This window comes from Harmonia axyridis, chromosome 6 (assembly GCF_914767665.1).
Source record: "Harmonia axyridis chromosome 6, icHarAxyr1.1, whole genome shotgun sequence".
Classification (NCBI taxonomy): domain Eukaryota; kingdom Metazoa; phylum Arthropoda; class Insecta; order Coleoptera; family Coccinellidae; genus Harmonia; species Harmonia axyridis.
The window spans coordinates 22013022-22032852 of NC_059506.1; the positions used below are offsets into that span (position 1 = coordinate 22013022).

Here is a 19831-nt window from a genome sequence, read left to right on the forward strand (position 1 = left end):
GTCAAAGGCTCAAACATTTCAGGCAGGTTTCCAATCCAAAAAGAAACAATAAAGAGTTAAATTTACACGATGGCTTCTTGATTAGGTGCCAACTAATGATGAATTTAATTTATGTTTCAAATTTCCATAAAATTATATATCTCATAGGCAATATCCAGAATCCAATAGAATTTTCTTTAATTTCCAGGTCTTCTTCGTAAACAAGGAGTCCCCCACATACATAGAACACGGCAAAAGATGCGAATTCCTGGTCACCAGCTTCAGGAACACCACAGGCTACTTAGAAAACCCCCTCCATTCCCTCCCACCGAACACCACCTGCAACTACCATTTCCGTGGTCAGCCAAAGGAAGTCATCTGGATCTCTTTCATCAAATACCACGTAACCAACGAAAGACCCGACTTCAACTCTGGAGATTGCGACGTCCAACTCCAAATTTGGGATGGAGACATGAAGAACGAAAACATCGTCCCTCTGATAGGCCAGTTCTGCAAGGACGACAAGCCCAAGCTGTGCGACCATTCACTTCTGAAAAATTCATCGAGGGAAACGAGACCCTGCGGTCTGGCTGAAAGCTATATATCTTCCAGTTCTGATTTAACTATTTCTCAGTCCATAAGGTACGGTAGTGTTTTATATCCCGTCAGCTTCGTTTTACGATATGAGTTTATCGATCTGGGCCAGGAAGGGGTTCAAGCCAGCAGGAACCCCTGCGACCGTCTGCTACGAGGACAAAACGGCAAGATATCATCCCCCAGGATAACTTTTCTTTACGGCAGAGGCGGTCAGAACGATTTGAGTTGCACGTATCATTTCGATCTGATGGATCACCAAAAGTTGAAATTGACCTTCTCGAAGATGGGCTTCGGGAATAAAGAATGCCGCACAGTTTACAACCCTGACATTGATAGATGGACGTGCGATGTAAGGTCGTACAACAACGGTGTTGCCAACATAAAAATATCGGAGTATCCATGGCAGGGTGTTGAGATAGTTAGAGGCTGCTTCTGCCAGAATGTTTCTGATCCAATAATCATCACCACGAAGACTGCGAAAAAAATCAAGGTTACCTTCACTGTGACCAATATGATGATACACGAGGATTACAAGAGCTACTTCTTCGAAGGAAATTTCGAGTTGGTATCAACGCTCAATGACAAAACCTGCGTAGATGTCTGGAAAACAAGGAAGCTAAGGGGATCAAGTGGTGAGATAACAGTCAGAAATACTGATTACTATCTAAGGATGAGCGAGGAAAACAGAACTGCTGCATTATGCAGCCCACAGCCCTGGCTAATCGAACCAGAAGATCCCCTGAACAACTTTATTTACCTCAAAATAAGAGGGGTGGAGAAGGTAGACCCAAGACTGTGTCCGAGTCAGAATAGAATCTTAGTCTACTCTGGAGGGAATAGCGAAGATATACATATCATTTGTCCATTTTATCAGGACGCCTCAGAAGTTGTTGAATTGTTCTCTGAAGGATGGAGTCTGTTTAGTTTTAGAAAAAATCACAACACACACTCTAGGAGTTTCGTTGTGGAGTTTTTACAGAGAGAGAGGGGGAATTTTGTGATAACGTGGATGGAGGTTTCTAAGAATCCAGCTTTGAGCATTCCCAGCTCTTTGCTTATGATAACTCCACCAGAATGTCCTCATAGGTGAGTCAATTTTCCTTTGGTGAAACGTTAACATTTCTCAAATAATTTTCATGTTTCATAAGATAACAGAATTTTTCGAAATCATGTAATGAAATACTTCAAACCCATGAAATAGGTAAAATACGAAATAATACAAACGTCGTTCAAGTTTTATATTTATATTTTCAAAATGAAATCAGACTCTGAAATTTTAACTAGACCACAACCAAAAAAATAATATAATCTGTTATAATATCACAAGAGCATAGACAATATTCGATTATACATCGATTCACGAGACGTAATTCACAAAACGTTACGAGAGCGCAGCTCGAGTGGTGTTTCGCGAAATACTAATAATCGGAATATATTTTGTCTATGCTCGAGTGGTATTCGTTACGATTATACAGGCCGTCCCGTAAAGACCACGTCAAATCGAGGGAGAATTTAGATCAAAGGATAACCCACTTGCTATGACAAAATTCCCATTATAAAAAAAAGTCTTACGGTTTTCGAGATATTTTTTTTTCGAAAATAATGAATTTTTGCCTCTTTCAATAGTTCTGTCCTTACGGTTGGTACAATTTCAAACTTTTTTTGGTTAATTTTTTCAGTAAAATATTGCTGAAGAATAATTTTAACGTTTACATCAAAAACATGCTCCGAACATTTTAAGAGAAATATTTTTATTGAAAATTTTGGTAGTGGATTATTTTGTTCATGAAGTTTAGCCCATCGTAGTGGAACCAAAATGTACTGAGCTACTGCTGCATAGTACACCAATAAATTGTCTATTTTATAGTGATTTCAAAGTGGTATCACACAAGTCATTTGTTATATGGCTGCTTTTATCCAAATGGGTACGTTTCTGACAAAATCAAGTTTGTCAATTCTGTTTAGAAATCTTCGATGTTGCATTACTTAGTGAACAATGGCAATTGTTTACGTGCGAAAATATTACTCGCATAATTATTCACCTCAACGAAATTCAATTTTGCGAAAACATCATGCAGATCCAGATTTTTTTAATAGGATCATTTGGAGCGACGAGTCTTCCTGTACCAAGGATGGTACATGAATCTCCACAATTTGCATAGCTGGAATATCATAAATCCACACAAGGAGAGAGAAGATAGATCACAATATCGATTCAAGATCAATTTAGGGACTGGAATATTTAATGGTGAAATTTTGGTTCCACTACGATGCGCTAAACTTCATGAACAAAATAATCCACTACCAAAATTTCCAATAAAAATATTTCCTATAGCCCCCCTTTAAAATGTTCGGAGGATGTTTTTAATGTAAACGTTAAAATTATTCTTCAGCAATATTTTACTGGAAAAATTAACCAAAAAGGTGTAAAATTGTACCAACCGTAAGGACAAAATTATTGAAAGGGGCAAAAATTCATTATTTTCGAAAAAAAAAAATATCTCGAAAACGGTAACTTTTATAATGGGAATTTTGTCATAGCATGTGGGTTATCCTTTGATCTACATTCTCCCTCGGTTTGACGTGGTGTTTACGGAACACCGTGTATAACGAATAATTTCAATAACTATAACCAACGCACTGATTTTGATAATTCATTCAAACTTAAGATAATATGTATATTGTATTTGCAGCTGTCCTGAACTTGGAGCTTGCATAAGTTCTGATCTTTGGTGTGATGGCCTCAGACATTGCCCTTCTGGAAACGACGAACAAGAATCTAACTGTTCGATGAGAGGCGGCTTCAAAATCTCAGTGTTCAACTCCATAGCCCTCACAGCCATAGCTGTAGTGATTTTTGTAACTATATCAGTAATGACCTTTTATATATTCAAAAATTGGAGAAGAGAAGAGAAGAATGTAATCGTAACTGTCACTGAACATACCTTCCTAGAGTTCAAAAGTGGTTTATGTTGATATCTATCAATTTATAGGTAAAACTCTATAGAATAGAAACTTATCTATCTTATTTTTGTTAATGAACAGTTGTGATGTTTTTAGTACAAGGTTCAATAACTATCGACTGACAATATTGTATCTGTTGTATGCTATCATTAGGAAAATGAAGTTTTTATGGTCAATAAATATTCTTGAGATTTGTTATTGGATCCTCATTTGTTCTCCTTGTGAAAATTTCAAACTCAATATAAACTGAAAACAATTCATCATCACTCTTGTAGATGCACTGCTCAAGTAACTTTTACTGATGAACTTAAACAAATTCATTTCGATATTGAGGTTTAAATCTAAGTAAGTTATGTAACACAATATGAAATACTTCTTCGACTGAGTACGAAGTTCTGGTTAAAGATTTGAAAAACGTCAAAATGAAGGAAATAAAAAATACTCCAACTGAGATTTCTTGGAACTGTATTAACAATAACAATAACAATAGTTTATTGATCCCTTATGACATAATTTACAAAATGTATGGGACAGGTCCAAAAGAAAAAACTAAAAGTAACAATTTCAATTATAAATAAAATTAATTAATTACAAGTATAAAAATATCTTAACACTTTTCAACATTTAAACAACTGGTGCTATCATTGGCTCTCCTTTCAACGCTTTCAGGATATTTTTTGCAGCCAGTTCTGCCATACTATTTCTTGTATTAATAGTAGCACTTCCCATGTGGGGTGTCACAACTGAAAAATGAAATAGAACATCAAGTACTTATTCGATCCGATCTTTCGTGACTATCTTTGTGATAAAACTTATTTTAATTTCAATACTAACCGCAGTTTTTGAGTTTTAGCAATTCATGATCAGGTGGCAGAGGTTCTGGTGTCATGACATCAATTCCAGCAGCATATATCTGATTTTTCTTCAAAGCTTCCACTAGATCCGGTTGGTTTACTATACCTCCTCTGCTCACGTTGATGAAAATTGCCGTCTTCTTCATTTTGGAAAATGCTTCAGCATTGAACATCCCCTCGGTTGATTTTGTTAATGGAACACTGGCAATTACGAAATCACTTTCTTGCAGGAGGGTGTCCATTGGCACGAAATGAGCACTTAGACATTTCCCTAGAATTCAATACATAATCTTAAGATAGTACTACCTGCCGGAAGTAAATATTACAAACAATTTTCCACGAGAAAGATATTATAAAAAATATTTTACTTCCAGTTAAATTTGAAATTTTTGTGATTTTTGACTTTATATCATTGAAACGACCATACCGCAACTCTTAAAAATAATAAATATAAAATTATCTATACAATTAGAGAGACCGTTAAGTGATTTCCAATATAAAATTTTGAGTGAATCCAATGGGTAAAAATTTTTCAAAATACAAATTAGGGAATTTCTACTTTTGTTGAACAAATTAAGCTGGAAAACATGCCACTGTGACCTTAAACTTGCACAGACTCTTAACTTTCCAATGGTATAACCATGATTTTAGATGAAGATTCCAAAATTGCTTTATTCCTATAAAATTTTACCGCACGCCACTTTTCGCAAAACTTCAAGTTCTATTAGATTTAACAATCTGATAATTCGTTTTTTATAGGTAAAAAACTCACCCTCTGGCTTTTCTTTATGTCCAGTATAGAGAAATTTTTCAACATTGAAGCATTTGAGCCGTAGGAGAATGGTTTGTCCTATATTTCCAAGTCCTACAATTCCAACTGTTGATCCACTGAGATCCCTTCCAAGCAACCATTGCGGTCCATTTTTTTCCGACCAAGTCGATCTGAAAAGAACATGGATAATTATCATCTTGTAGGTGTAAATATAACTGCACATAAGTTGAACAGTTGGTCAAATATATTAACGCCATTTTGATGGTGAAAAAAAACATAAATGGCACCATGGATTTTTCTGAGCATATTCGGAGAAAACAAAAAACAAAAATGCTGGTGGTCAAAAGGTTTAAAAAAAAATTAACAAACTGTCTACACTAACTTTTCTATCGATTCTCTGCCTTCTAGATATCTCCTTGAAGTCATCAAAGCTAGGAGAACCGTCATGTCAGCTACTGCATTATTTAACACTCCAGGGGTATTTCCAAACTTGATGCCTCTTTTTCGTATTTCTTCTACATCTATGTTATCGTATCCAGCAGACATTGTGCCAATGACCTTGAGTTGCGGTCCTGAAAATAGTTCCGAGTTGAAACGAGGCATTAAAATGATCTGAATTAGTTTAGTAGGTAGGTATATTGTTTCAAATCCTAGTCGTAAATTCAGATAGTTTGAAAGAAATTGATTTTGAAGTAAATTCATTACAAACAAAGAAACAGTGCAGTTAGTTTTTGCTGTCTAAAGGAGAATTTGAAATTTTCTGATAGATCACTAGTGACACCATTTCTTTGAATGAAACCTTCTGTCAAGTTTAGATTTAGATTTAATTAAGGAGGTTAAGTTTCACTGCGACCTAATAGTCTATTGTGCCCCCCATCCAGATCGCGATCCAGTTCCAGAGTTATTATGAACTCCAATATCTGGGATGGCTTCAAGGGGGCTAATTCCTCACTTCTATAAGTTTCGTGTCCAAGGCAGATTTTGCGTTGGCTAGCTAAGGCCAGGCATTCCGTCACCAGGTGATCCGGAGTTTCTTCCTCCTCCCCACAGAATCTGCACTCGCCATTTTCTGTAAGACCCATTCTTATGAGGTGTTTCCTAAGGCGGCAATGCCCTGTGAGGAATCCAGTGAAGAGGTGTAGCATATTCTTACTGAGATCCGGATACTCCTTGGATCTTGTAGAGTCAAAGTTTCGAAGAAACTTTTTGGAGTGATCCAGACCAGGAAGATTCCGCTAGAGTTTTTCTCTTTCGGTTACCTCTTTTTCCTGAAACTCTTTCTTGTAGGTGCATTTGTCTACACCACAGAAAGGTTCCGGGCCGATGAAAGGAGTTTGTGCTCCTTTTCTGGCAAGTGTGTTGGCCAACACACTTCTGCCAAGTTTGTGATGATTGTAATTTCATTCATTTATTTATTTATTTATTTATTCAAATACAACTATCATTCAACAATTATGTTGTCATTATAGTTGACTTATAACTAAGTTTTTGAAATTATTAAATGTACACTTTAATTAATTCATATGACAATAAAGAGTTCTGATGATAATATTCATACTAAAATCTGAACTTATATTCCTCAGGTGATTTTAGAAGGCTTTCCAATAGAATAATCCATCGTGGTTAAACAGTTAGATGACCAATGAAAAATTAATTATTATCGTCGGTAATTTCTGAAATTTTTAGTAACCTACCTGCCTTATCAAGCATTTCTTTATCAAGCTTGTGATGAGAGGACCAGAATAATGCGTCAACACCTCTGATATTCTGAAGAATTGGTTCTCTCTCAGCTTCGCAAACTCTGACATCGCATCTGAAATTGTTGGTAGTAAATGATTTCATCGTAATGAAGAGAACAATATAAATCGAGATTTATCGGAAGAAGACGTTAACAAAACGAATTATTCATGATTTTAATATTGGAAATTCTTTCTAGGAATAACTGAGGGGGTTCATCAAAACACTCAAAAACTACGGAAATTAGTATTTTGAATTAACAACTTCGTCATATTTTGCAGCAAATTGGTTGGCAAATTGTTTTGATGAAAGATATTTAATGAAGCTGAACAAATGTGTTTTATAAAATTAAGTGAAAGATGAAAATTGTAAAACCAGTTAAATCGTGTAACACACCATGTTTACTAACTACTCTTGTTACACACTGTTAAAAATGGATTCAGATATAGAAATTCGAATTGTCAATGATATTATTGAGGAGAGTTAAAATTTTATTCGAAGGCTTAATCTACACCTCAAAAAGTGATAAGTTTATTAGTAAAATATACATTGTATGTTTGCTCTAAAATTCCTCAAGCATCAAAATGAATCTGATAAAGCTTTCATCTTACGTGCATGAAAGATTTTTCTGTTGATGAATTTAATGATTTTGTGTGTAGACAAATTCAAGATTCGTACAATATTCCAAGCTGATCTCATAATCAGAACAATAGAAAATTCAAGAAGAATATTGGAAAAGTCATATCCGATATTTCCATTACAATAGATCCGATCAATTTGAGATTTTGAGCATATTTAGAATAATAATTTCAAGCTTCATTCAAAAATTCGTTATGATAGTTTCGCCAGAAACAATTTTTTTATTAATTTGTCCCTGCAATATAACGATTTTTATTGTTATAAACGGAAAACATGCGCCCGACAAAGTAAAATCAAGAGATGAAATTTGTTCGAAAATTAATGAGAATCTCTAAGTTATATTTTCAAATTCAGGGAAATCAGCAATACATACGCCAAAATAAGAAAATTGTTTGTACATCAGAAATTGTATCTTGATACTTGATGCAGTAAAAACCTATGCCAAATTTCATAGAAATATCTGCAATAGAATCATTGTGATTATAAAAAAAATGATTTTTTTCTAGAAACTTATCAAAAGTCATCACGTTTACGACATACGTTCATATGAAGTTCTTTTCATGAAAATGGTCCAAGATTGGCCTCCTTAAATATTAGCATATCATTAAGGAACATCCTGTATATTGATTATGAATTATTGACTAGAGTAGACAAAAACTTACTCAGCTTTCAGTAAATCGTGCGCTATCTGTGGAACTGAACTGTTTGCAACCAGCACCTTGAATTTCGACATTTTTTCTGTAATTGTGGAGTAGCACCTGGAAAAAAGTTCTGTTATGAAGTGTAAGCACTCGTATTTATGGGCAACGTGTTTACAGAATGTACATAAAACAAATCACAGATAATCTCTCTCGAGATACCGATAATAAAATCCTAGGTATAATCTTTAGATAGGACAAATACCCATTATCATGAGTTTTATCGTTTTTTGCTTCATTTCATAAATCTAGACAGATATTTTTTGGTTTCGCAGGATAACCTGGAAGATTAATTTATTTTATTGATAACTAAGGCTGGACAACTGCCTACTGCTGGACAACTACGTCTATTTTAGAAAGATATTTATTTTTAACCCTTTAAAAATTGATTTGGATATGTGTCTGAAAGTAGACCACGATAATGTTTGATTTGCATCTATGAAATTCTCATAGCTTCTATTATTTGAAAACTGTCTGTTGGGGTTTATATGGGTTGTTTATCTATTAATTTTCATTGTTTTATTGGATTACGTTCATGATATAGCTTTTTTTTCTTTATATATTGTTATTGATATTATATTGATTATTGTTTTTGTATTTCTTGTAATTGGGTACTATAACTTGTTGGAAATAAAGACTTATTATTATTGTTATGAAAAACACTCTGGAGAGTAGGGATAGAAAATATAAAAATAAAAAACAGTGTATGACAGATTTTTATAATTTCACATCATGTTTTGTTTATTGTATAATTGTATCATCAAAGAAAATGTGATATTAATAAAATATATATAAACAAAACTTAAACATAACCACAAAAATAACTTGAAGGTGTGTATCTCTGTAACTAGTCCTGAAAAAAGCTCTGATAAAACAGCCCAGAGATTTACATGAAAATGGGGGCCAGAATAGACACACAGAATAGTTTCATCTACAGAGACTCTAATTGACGCGTACTGTACCTACTTTCAAAAGGATATAAAAATACCCCTACCAAATTTGATCAAAATCAGAGCAGAATAACGCGAAATATTGAAATCTGAAAGAACTGAAATTGTTGCGGAACTACTTACTATTAGACAGAAATATCCATAGCAATTTTCATAAATATCGATTTATTCGATATTTATGAGATTGTATTGTATTGTATTGTATTCTATTGTATTGTCGAAATTCAATGAAAACTTCAGATTATACGTCCTAGTGACTTTTGTATTGTATCTTGGTAGTTGGTGTGACTGTTACGAAAATTGACAGATTACGGAATTCGTATTTTGAAATTATTTTTACTTACGCATTGAATTCGTGAATTATATCTGACGAAATCGATTTAACGACAGAATTATGATGTGCGTTACGCCATCGATTTATTTTCGTTTGAAGTCGCCTCATGAATTTCCATAATGACATGTCAATGTCATCCTATATGACATATTATGAAAATTTTAGGAATCGATAGTACTCGATACGTTCTTCAAAATTAGTTATCGCAACACCACTCAACCCTATCCAAAATCAAGGGGTTGTGCTCACCCTCGTTAGGGGGTTGAAGTAACGGGGATTAAAAAAGCCGAAAAGTTAGGTATTCCCCCTCGAATCAGAAATTGACGGATACCAGCGATTTTCCACATTTTCATTCTAAATTCGGAAAATCGAGGTGATAAGTTTTCGTTGGAATTTATATGACGAGAATTGATTTTTAATATAATGGAAATCAAGACTGAAACTATAATTACCAAATTCATTGAAAATTATTCAAATTAAACGAGTTTATCCAATCATTGCGATTCGTTTCCGAGAAAAATGAGACGTTCCATACTTAAAACTCACTCATGTATATTATTGGAATCATCGTCTTCAGAAGTTGTTTCAGTACAGTGACTTAAAAACCACAGTGGCGACACGCGTGGTCTCGTTTTTGATTGGCTGAGCCTAAATATGGCGGCTTTTTGTTTACTTTCTCTTACATTGATTTCTTTTCTTGGGTCTCAATTGAGACATGATGAAATACTAGGTAAACAGAGAAAGTGCATTTAAGATATTTAGTATGAAAAGTTTATTTTTCAATATTAGTCACTCGGTATATTTGTAGTTATGTTGAATCCTAAAGGAAGGTAGTTCTGGTCAAATATTAATAATAATAATAATAATAATAAGGTCTTTATTTCACAAGAAATCTCAAGGGGAAGTTCACCCGAAGGTGCTCTACCACTTAACCCTTGTTATATACAAAATGCACATTTGAACATATCTTAATCTAAAATTAACAACAGAGAGAAAATTTTAGATAGTCAACAGAAGCAAAATATATAAATATTAGCATTCCAAGAGACAAACAACCTACACAGATGACAGAGAAACTACACTGAAGCGGGATCGAGAAGATAAGTTTTGATCTTTTTCTTGAACATATTTTGATTCAATAGTTTCAAATGATCAGGAACACCATTGTACAGTTTACATATATTATAACTGAAACTTCTTTTAAAAGTAGATGTTCTGTGACGGGGGCACGACAAAATATTTCTTCGACGTATGTTGATGTTATTATTATTATTATTATTATAAACAGATACTGAGATGAGGCCATATGGCCTATAAATCTCATATAAAAAAGAAAAATAAACACCTTAGGAGATAAATGTAAGAAACAAAACAAAAAACATTCTAAGCAAAAATAGAGTCTAGTCTGTTTTTGAACGAATTCACACTCTCAGCACCCACGACACTCTCCGGTAAAGAGTTCCACCTACCGAATACCCGATTCGGCAGGAAAGACTCTCTCGCACGTGTACGAAACACCTCGTGGTATAACTTATATATTATACCAATGGCCCCGGAGATGATTTTCGTTCATCATAAAGATGTCAGCGAGATCACCACCAATAAAATTGTTTAAGATGCGATAAGTCACAATCAAGTCACCCCGGACACGACGGTCACTAAAACTACTCAACCGGAACATCTGCAGTCTCTCCTCGTAAGATGGTCGAACTCGTCCAAAAGGAATCCTGGTTGCAGAGCGCTGTATTCTCTCCAAACGTTGTTGATCACAAATCAGGTGAGGAGACCACGTGGGGCCGGCGTGTTCGAGAATCGGTCGGATGTAGGTTACATAAAGCTGCCTGCAAGTGACAATCGAACATCTGGGAAACACCCGCCGAATCAGGTACAACATCTTACTGGCTCTAGAGACTAAATTACCCACATGGGCAGACCAGGAGAGATCCTCTGTAATGATGACACCAAGGTCATTATGCTGCCTGCATGAATCCAGAACACGGCCATCAAAAAAGTATTGATGCCTCGGGTTGTATCTACCAAGATGAAGGACCTTGCATTTTTCCACGTTCAGAGGGAGGAGCCATTGGTGACACCACCCATCCAATCGCACCAGGTCACCTCGAAGGACATCAGGAAAGCGTGCATCATAAAATAATTTGATATCGTCTGCGTATTGGGAACAGAAAGCCGAAAGTAAGTGTGGGAGATCTGAAACGTAAATCAGAAAAATAAGTGGACCCAAAACAGAGCCCTGCGGGACTCCACTAATAACTGCCCTGACATCCGAAAAAGAATCACCAACTCTAACCGAAAAATACCTGCCAGTGATGAACGAACGGAGCCAAGCCAAAAAACAGCCTCTAATGCCAAAATGCTCGAGTTTGTAGAGAAGGCGATTAAAAGGAACACGGTCGAAGGCTCGGGAGAAGTCCAGATAGATAACATCCATTGGCATCCCACAGTCCAGAGACTTGGTCCAGCTCTAAAGGCATTGCAGAAGGCATGTGACGACCGAACGCCCAGGCAGGAAACCATGCTGGCACTCAGGAATTATGTTGTTTTCAGTCAAAAAATTGAGCAATCTATTACAAACAACTCTCTCAGCAATCTTGGATATGACAGGAAGGAGACTAATTGGACGGTAATTGCTCGGGCATAGTTTGTCCCCCTTCTTGAAGACAGGAGTTATCCTTGATATCTTCCAAGCAGATGCTAATTGACATGAGCTGAGGGATAATCTTATTAGGACAGTTATCGGCAGTGAGAGAGATGTGGAGCATCTTTTCAGCAATCCAGCTGGGATATTATCCATACCAGGGGCGGCAGATGGATCCAACTCAGACAAAAGCTTCAGTATTTCTTCCTCACTGACGTCTGTTCTCTATACCAATCTATTAAAGAGATATGGTGGGCTTCTCTTTAGAATGATATTGTGAAATGCACATAAAGAAAAAAAATCAAAGGAAATCCTCATCGGAAGCCAACCCAATTCTCCCAACTTATGAGACTCATGATCATACTTCTTAATTCGATAAATGAACCTAATACAGGAATTCTGAACACGTTGGATCCGGTCCAAAGTTTCTTTGTCTAGACAAAAACTATGGACAGGTGAACAATAAGTGAACTGCGACAGGACCAAAGATTCGCACGAACCCTCTTAGTATGCACTGGAAGGCACGACCTATGTGGGTACAGCAATCTTAACGCACCATACGCCCTCCGAACCACACTCACCACGTGCTCACGAAACCTGAGAGAATCGTCTATTATCAAACCCAGGTCTCTTGCGTTATCAACGAATTGAATGCCATCATTATTTATTATGCATGAATTACTCTCTCGACCGTTAGATCACAGATGGACCAGTGAAAAAGCTTATCAAATTTTTCAAATGAAAATTTGCAGCATTTTCTTCATTTAAAATTGAACATCCTGTAAGATGCGCAAACAAAGGCTACAAATTTTGTTACTCACACCATATTCATGATGAAATCCACTCATATCTCTCTCTTTTCGAAAAATAATAAAACTTAAATATTTCTGAATGAGAATTTCACTTGAGAATGAAAAAATATATCTTTATAACTTTATAGAAAAAAATTCTATCTCTTCATCAAGTAAATATCTGAAGCACCATGCCAAACTTGCATGACCGTATATGATTTCTCAAGAAGAAATAAAGTTTATATTAACTCATCTTCTTATGAAAATTATTTACTGAAATTTTCTGGCTTTATGATCTAGTTACTTCAAGTGACTTTTACTGATTACACAGGCCAACACACATTTTGGTGCCTGCAATTTTTCAACTGTTCCTGAGTAATTTTTGGATGCAGAATGTAAAAAAGTTCTCAGATTTTGTCTATCAGATCTAGTTTTTGAGATTTTTCAAAAAATTGTGTATATAATTCACGTTATAACTGTTATAATATATAATATTACTATTGACAGTTAAAAAAAACAAAGACACATGGATTTAAGTATTTATTGCAAAAACTTCATTTACATAATTTCATTAGTCACTAATCACATAAAAATTTTCTTTTATACGATTTTCTAGAATGGAGTTTACTAGGGCAGTCTCGCTGAAGGCTCCAGCAGTAGTCCGCCATCATGTGGCTATCCCATCGTCCTTGATAACGATCTTCCATAGTTTTAATATCCTGGTGGAATCTTTTCCCCTGTTCTTCACTACAATCACCTAAGTTTTCTGGAAAACGATCTAGGTGGCTGTGGAGGTAGTGAACTTTTATACTCATGTTACAGCCGAGAATATTAAAATTTGAAAGCATAGTTTCCACTAATTCTACGTAATTCTCTGCTTTATGATTGCCAAGAAAATTTTGTACTACTTGAACAAATGAACTCCAAGCGTTAGATTCAGTCTCGTTCATTGATGTGGTGAATTGTGGATCTTTAACAAGTTGCCTTATTTGAGGACCACCAAATATACCAGCTTTTAGTTTTTCCGTGCTAATGCCAGGAAATTCACGTGACAAATACCCAAAACAATTTCCATCTCGATTTAAGGCCTTCACAAATTGCTTCATTAGGCCTAGCTTGATATGCAAGGGCGGAAGTAAGATTTTTTCTCTTGAAACCAAAGGTTCGTTGATCACGTTTTGTATTCCTTGAATCATGACATCTCTTGAAGGCCAATTTTTGTTAACCCAGTGCTCATTTTTAGCTCTGCTGTCCCAAAGGCACAAAAAACAAGGATATTTTGTATAACCACTCTGCTGTCCAAGGAGGAAGTTAACCATTTTTAAATCAACACAAAATGACCACTGATGTTCTTCGTATTTAATTTTTCTCAAAACTAATCCTATTGTTTCATATTCTTCCTTCATGGTAGTAGAATGACCAATAGGAATTGAGCCATATTTGTAACTGTTATGTAAAAGAACATATTTTAAACTTACGTTTTGAACTATCAATAAAAAAATTTTTTTTTTGAACTATCAATAAAAAAAATATATCATTTAACCTGTAACGTGTATCTCAAAAACTAGTGCTGATAGAAAAAATCTGGTGGCATTTTTGGAATCAGCACATTAAAACCATCTAAAATCAGATGTTAGATTTCTGGCACCAAATTTTTTTTTTTCATTTTGTTGGCCTGTGAATTATCTATTTCAATGGCAACCCGATTTTCAAAATTTCATAAAAATGAGTAAGTTATGCAACACAAAATGAAAAACTTTTTACAATTATGTTCTGCATAAAATTGAACTCTGAACCCTGACTTAATAAAATGTGATGGTTTAAATAAATAAATAGAATTCCAATTGAGATTTCTTGGAAAATGTATTAATTACAAATATAAAAATATCAAGGATGAAGAACCTTAGGTCGATGGCAATTTGTTTGTTCTGCGAGTAGAAACTACAATAGTCGTTGGATCAAGAGAAAATGAATCTATCGTTGTTCATCCTTAAAGAAAAAACTTCATTATATGTGGACATAACTCACCTCAAATCAATAGAATTTTTTAGTGTTGGTTGGCTAGTCAGAATTTGTGTATTTTCTGCTAATTTATTTGGAACATCATCTAAGACAATGAAGCCTTGATCTTCATTATGATCATTACCATCTGCTCCAATTTTTTCTCTTCCTGCAAATCATAATTAAAAATGTATATGACTACTTGTACTAATGAATATGTGGTTAATCTTTACTTTAACGCCCCCTCCCCAATTTTGATAATTTTTCGTATAGTGATTCGTTATGATGTTTTCATGCTATATTTCCAATAAGAGCACTGGCAAATAAATAGTTCCCGAGATAATCGATGAAGAAAATTGCTATTTCTAACACTTACTCAATACGGGCCTGATAATTTCTTTTTATGTTTCTAGGAATATCTATGTTCATACTTTTCTCCATCAAATTTAGCACATAATACACATTCTAATTTGATAAATTCCTACGGTTTCAACACATTTCCACAAGAGAATCACCTTCAAATTACCAAAAAATCATCTCTCTTAAGATATTTTTTTCTCGGACAGTTTCGGCGACTTTATCTTATCAATCGTGGTGAAAGACTTCGATGTTATTTCAGGAAATTCACGAGTCTCGGTACATATCCTTCGTTGTTTTAGGGAATTCCTCAATCCGTTGTCCTGGCTTGACGGATTGAGTATTGGCGCTTATGCAAACAAGTGCCTTCGGTTGAAAGGATCCTGCATATGTCAATGGTGTCTTTCTTGGGGAATATATATATCTTCATTGGATATCCTTGAAATGTGATAGCAGATATGAAACCATGACTGTATGTCTTCCAACGTAATTTCAAAAAATTGGGATTTCAATTTCGGCTTTCATTTTGACATTATAGCTTTTATTGGTTATGGGTTGATGTTATTATACAGGGTGTACAAGTTTGAGGTAACAATTTGATATTTCTGGAATATTAAACAAAATGAAATCTGAAAATTGGGATACTAGCTCTAGGTTAGTCTTCTTTTACATAATTTGCGAAATTATACAGTATATGAGTAAAGTTAATACCGGGTGTAGGTACAACTCAGTAACAATTAGACATTCTCGAAAATTAGGATTAAAGTTTTTGCTTATTCGGCTATTGCATAATTCTATGAGGTATTGAAATCCCGGGTAGGACATGATGATCGTTATTTCTGATTGCTTTTTTGAATTTTATACTGGGTGTACAATTAAGTGGCAATTAGCCATTTCTGAATTATGAAATCTGAAAATAGAGATTATAGCTTTTGCTTATTTTCCCAATGCATAATTCATTAACTTATCAGACATATGTTGATTGGCATGTTTAAGCTTCTTCTATGTGTTTCAACAAGAACTTTATATTCAGGATGTTTCATGTAAATATACAGTTTTTGATAATGACGTCATCAATTTGCAGAATCACAGGTGTGCAGTTATACAGGGTGTCCCATAAGTGGCACGTCACAGTGACACCGGAGGTAGGTCAGCTAAAGAGGGACCTAACCAGCCTAACATGACTCCAGTAAAAGTTGCATGGTTTTCGAGTTATTACCAAATTACGTTTTTTAGTGAATTTTCACCTTTTTTAACATTGTCAGGGTCAGAATTCTGCTGGAAAGCTCTCGAAGCTTATTTTTTTTGTTGTAATGGAATCTTGAATAGTTATTTAAGATGACATGAGTATGATTCTGTCAAAAAGTTATGTGGATTTCCGTAAATTAATGGATAAATCTTGATTTCAATTGCTAGTAAAACGAGAACTTCGACTTGGGATACCTGCTGTGAAAAAAAAATCCTTGAAACAAAACGAGCAAGTAACATCAAAAAATTGGGCATTTTAGACAGATTTAGAAATGGTACAATACACGAATCTTATGCCCATAAAACTAGGTATTTTCATCATTTTACCGATGCCCTATGTAACTAATTTAAATTTTTAACGGCCAAATAATAGGACCGGTCGAGTTGCCAGCTATTTTAAACGGGGCAAACTACCTGGAAATGCTTCAAAATGACCTGCCAGGATTATTGGAAGACGCGCCGTTGGCACTCAGGCAGAGGATGTGGTTACGAGCAAGTAACATCAAAAAATTGGGCATTTTAGACAGATTTAGAAATGGTACAATACACGAATCTTATGCCCATAAAACTAGGTATTTTCATCATTTTACCGATGCCCTACTTAACTAAGTTGAAACTAGGAACCCCGCTATCAGGTAATTTTGCCGCTTGCTATGACATTACATTTGATACCGGGCTTTGTTATTATTTGTTAAAGTCACAATAGGGAAAAAGATGGATTAGGGGAAGCGAAAAAGAAATATTATTGAAAAAAAAGGTAAATTAATTAAAAACAGACTTAACTTTCGATTATTTATTTAATTCTTAAATCTAACTTACAGTAAATGTTCAAACTGTTTCCCTCGAACTCTAATGCATAAATGACACCGTTTTATAAAATTACGATTCAATTTTCTTAAACTAATTTCCGATATGGTCCGGGCTGCGTCGAATACGCGTTCACGCAATTCTTCCTCGCTTCTTATTGGTTTTGCATACACTTTGTCCTTTAAACATCCCCAATAAAAAAAATCCAGTGGATTCAAATCCGGGGATCGCGGTGGCCACAGTATGGGTCCTAATCGCCCAATCCACCTGTCGGGGAATGTGTTGCTGAGGTGCTCGCGAACCCGCCGAGCGTATTGTGCCGGGCAGCCATCTTGCTGGAACCACATCCTCTGCCTGAGTGCCAACGGCGCGTCTTCCAATAATCCTGGCAGGTCATTTTGAAGCATTTCCAGGTAGTTTGCCCCGTTTAAAATAGCTGGCAACTCGACCGGTCCTATTATTTGGCCGTTAAAAATTTAAATTAGTTACATAGGGCATCGGTAAAATGATGAAAATACCTAGTTTTATGGGCATAAGATTCGTGTATTGTACCATTTCTAAATCTGTCTAAAATGCCCAATTTTTTTATGTTACTTGCTCGTTTTGTTTCAAGGATGTTTTTTTCACAGCAGGTGTCCCAAGTCGAAGTTCTCGTTTTACTAGCAATTGAAATCAAGATTTATCCATTAATTTACGGAAATCCACATAACTTTTTGACAGAATCATACTCATGTCATCTTAAATAACTATTTAAGATTCCATTACAACAAAAAAAATAAGCTTCGAGAGCTTTCCAGCAGAATTCTGACCCTGACAATGTTAAAAAAGGTGAAAATTCACTAAAAAACGTAATTTGGTAATAACTCGAAAACCATGCAACTTTTACTGGAGTCATGTTAGGCTGGTTAGGTCCCTCTTTAGCTGACCTACCTCCGGTGTCACTGTGACGTCCCACTTATGGGACACCCAGCACCCCTGTTCACTCCCTATCCCGTTCAACAATCAGCAAAAATACATGTTTGCCATCATCGAAAACAAATCAATAATCATTGTAAAATGCACATTTTAAATGAAAAATAACAAAAAAGTGAAAAACACGAGGGGGCGTTAAAGTGAAAACTGAAAAATACAATAATGTAACGAACCAGGAAGGAATAAAGTTGGGATAGCAGTTTTCCAAAGACCTCTGAGGCTACCTAATTTGACTTCATTCCTAAAATGCCTATCACAAACCAAATAGGATTTGCGTATTTGTTCATGTGTTTTACTTTTAAAAAATGGATTATTCACTTTTTTGAGCCACACTTGGAAAATTTCTGGCTCCTTATCTGGTTTCGGAAAACGATGACGTTTACTATATTTATCATGACAATTGGGAACACAACATTTACTGGTTTTTAAAATTGTAGTATTCGACATAATATTCAGAAATAATTAAATTTAAACCAAAAATACCAACATTCAATACACTATCACAGGCACAGACTAAGACTAACATAGAATGAGGTTATGTTATGGACGTAATTTCAGCGATGAGAGTGGCTTCGTGCGGTCGTTTATTGAACTAAAAATTGAAAGCAGAAAATCTGTTTTGATATCAAGAAAATCTGAGTAGAGTTTTTCGTTTTTACTGTTTGGAGAGATTGTCATAGTTCTGTTATGGGTTACATTTAGTCTTTTTTGGTGCTGGGGAGTTAGTGGCGACACTTGGGGGGGTCCCCCCTAAAACTTGACATACTAAGGCTAAAAGATTAAGCAGAACTATAATTTCGCTTTACTTTGGCCGTCCCCTTCGTGTCCTCCCCTGTTTTTGAAAGCTGGCGTCGCTACTGTGGGGAGTATTTTGATTGATTAACCATTACACTATTTCAAATTTGTATAATATTATAAGTCATATACACATATATAGATGAACTATAATTTCGATCAACTTTGGCCCCCCAAAAATTATCCGGCCACCTCTTGTCCATCTTTTTTTTTTTAATCTGGCGTCGCCACTGGTCTTCGAAAAAGTCACTTCAACAGTCTAAATCTCAAAAATGGAGTCTTACTGGATATAGAAAGTCAGATATTCTTCAGCAATATTTTACTGGAAAAATTAACCAAAAAGGTGTAAAATTGTACCAACCGTAAGGACAAAATTATTGAAAGGGGCAAAAATTCATTATTTTCGAAAAAAAAATATCTCGAAAACGGTAACTTTTATAATGGGAATTTTGTCATAACTGGTGGATTATCCTTTGATCTACATCTACATTCTCCCTCGGTTTGACGTGGTCTTTACGGAACACCCTGTATAACGAATAATTTCAATAACTATAACCAACGCACTGATTTTGATAATTCATTCAAACTTAAGATATGTATATTGTATTTGCAGCTGTCCTGAACTTGAAGCTTGCATAAGTTCTGATCTTTGGTGTGATGGCCTCAGACATTGCCCTTCT

General features: G+C 35.2%; 2 protein-coding genes across 2 annotated transcripts in view; one reads left to right on the forward strand and one right to left on the reverse strand.

Moving 5' to 3' along the window:
• LOC123682957 overlaps positions 1-3736 on the forward strand; it is a 129021-nt gene extending 125285 nt beyond the window's left edge. Inside the window, exons 7-8 of the mRNA XM_045621819.1 lie at positions 188-1662; positions 3270-3736. Of these exons, the coding sequence (XP_045477775.1) occupies positions 188-1662; positions 3270-3552 (1758 nt within the window). The 3' untranslated portion in view covers positions 3553-3736. The remainder of the gene's footprint in view (positions 1-187; positions 1663-3269) is intronic.
• Positions 3737-3988: 252 nt separating this feature from the next.
• LOC123682958 (glyoxylate reductase/hydroxypyruvate reductase-like) lies at positions 3989-18878 on the reverse strand. Its single transcript, XM_045621820.1, has 8 exons — positions 18530-18878; positions 15000-15141; positions 8205-8300; positions 6861-6979; positions 5549-5738; positions 5167-5336; positions 4375-4665; positions 3989-4283 (listed from the first exon to the last, which is right to left on the reverse strand). Exons 1-8 carry the CDS (start codon positions 18801-18803, stop codon positions 4165-4167), a joined length of 1401 nt encoding a protein of 466 aa, XP_045477776.1. The 5' UTR covers positions 18804-18878; the 3' UTR covers positions 3989-4164.
• Positions 18879-19831: the final 953 nt, after the last annotated feature.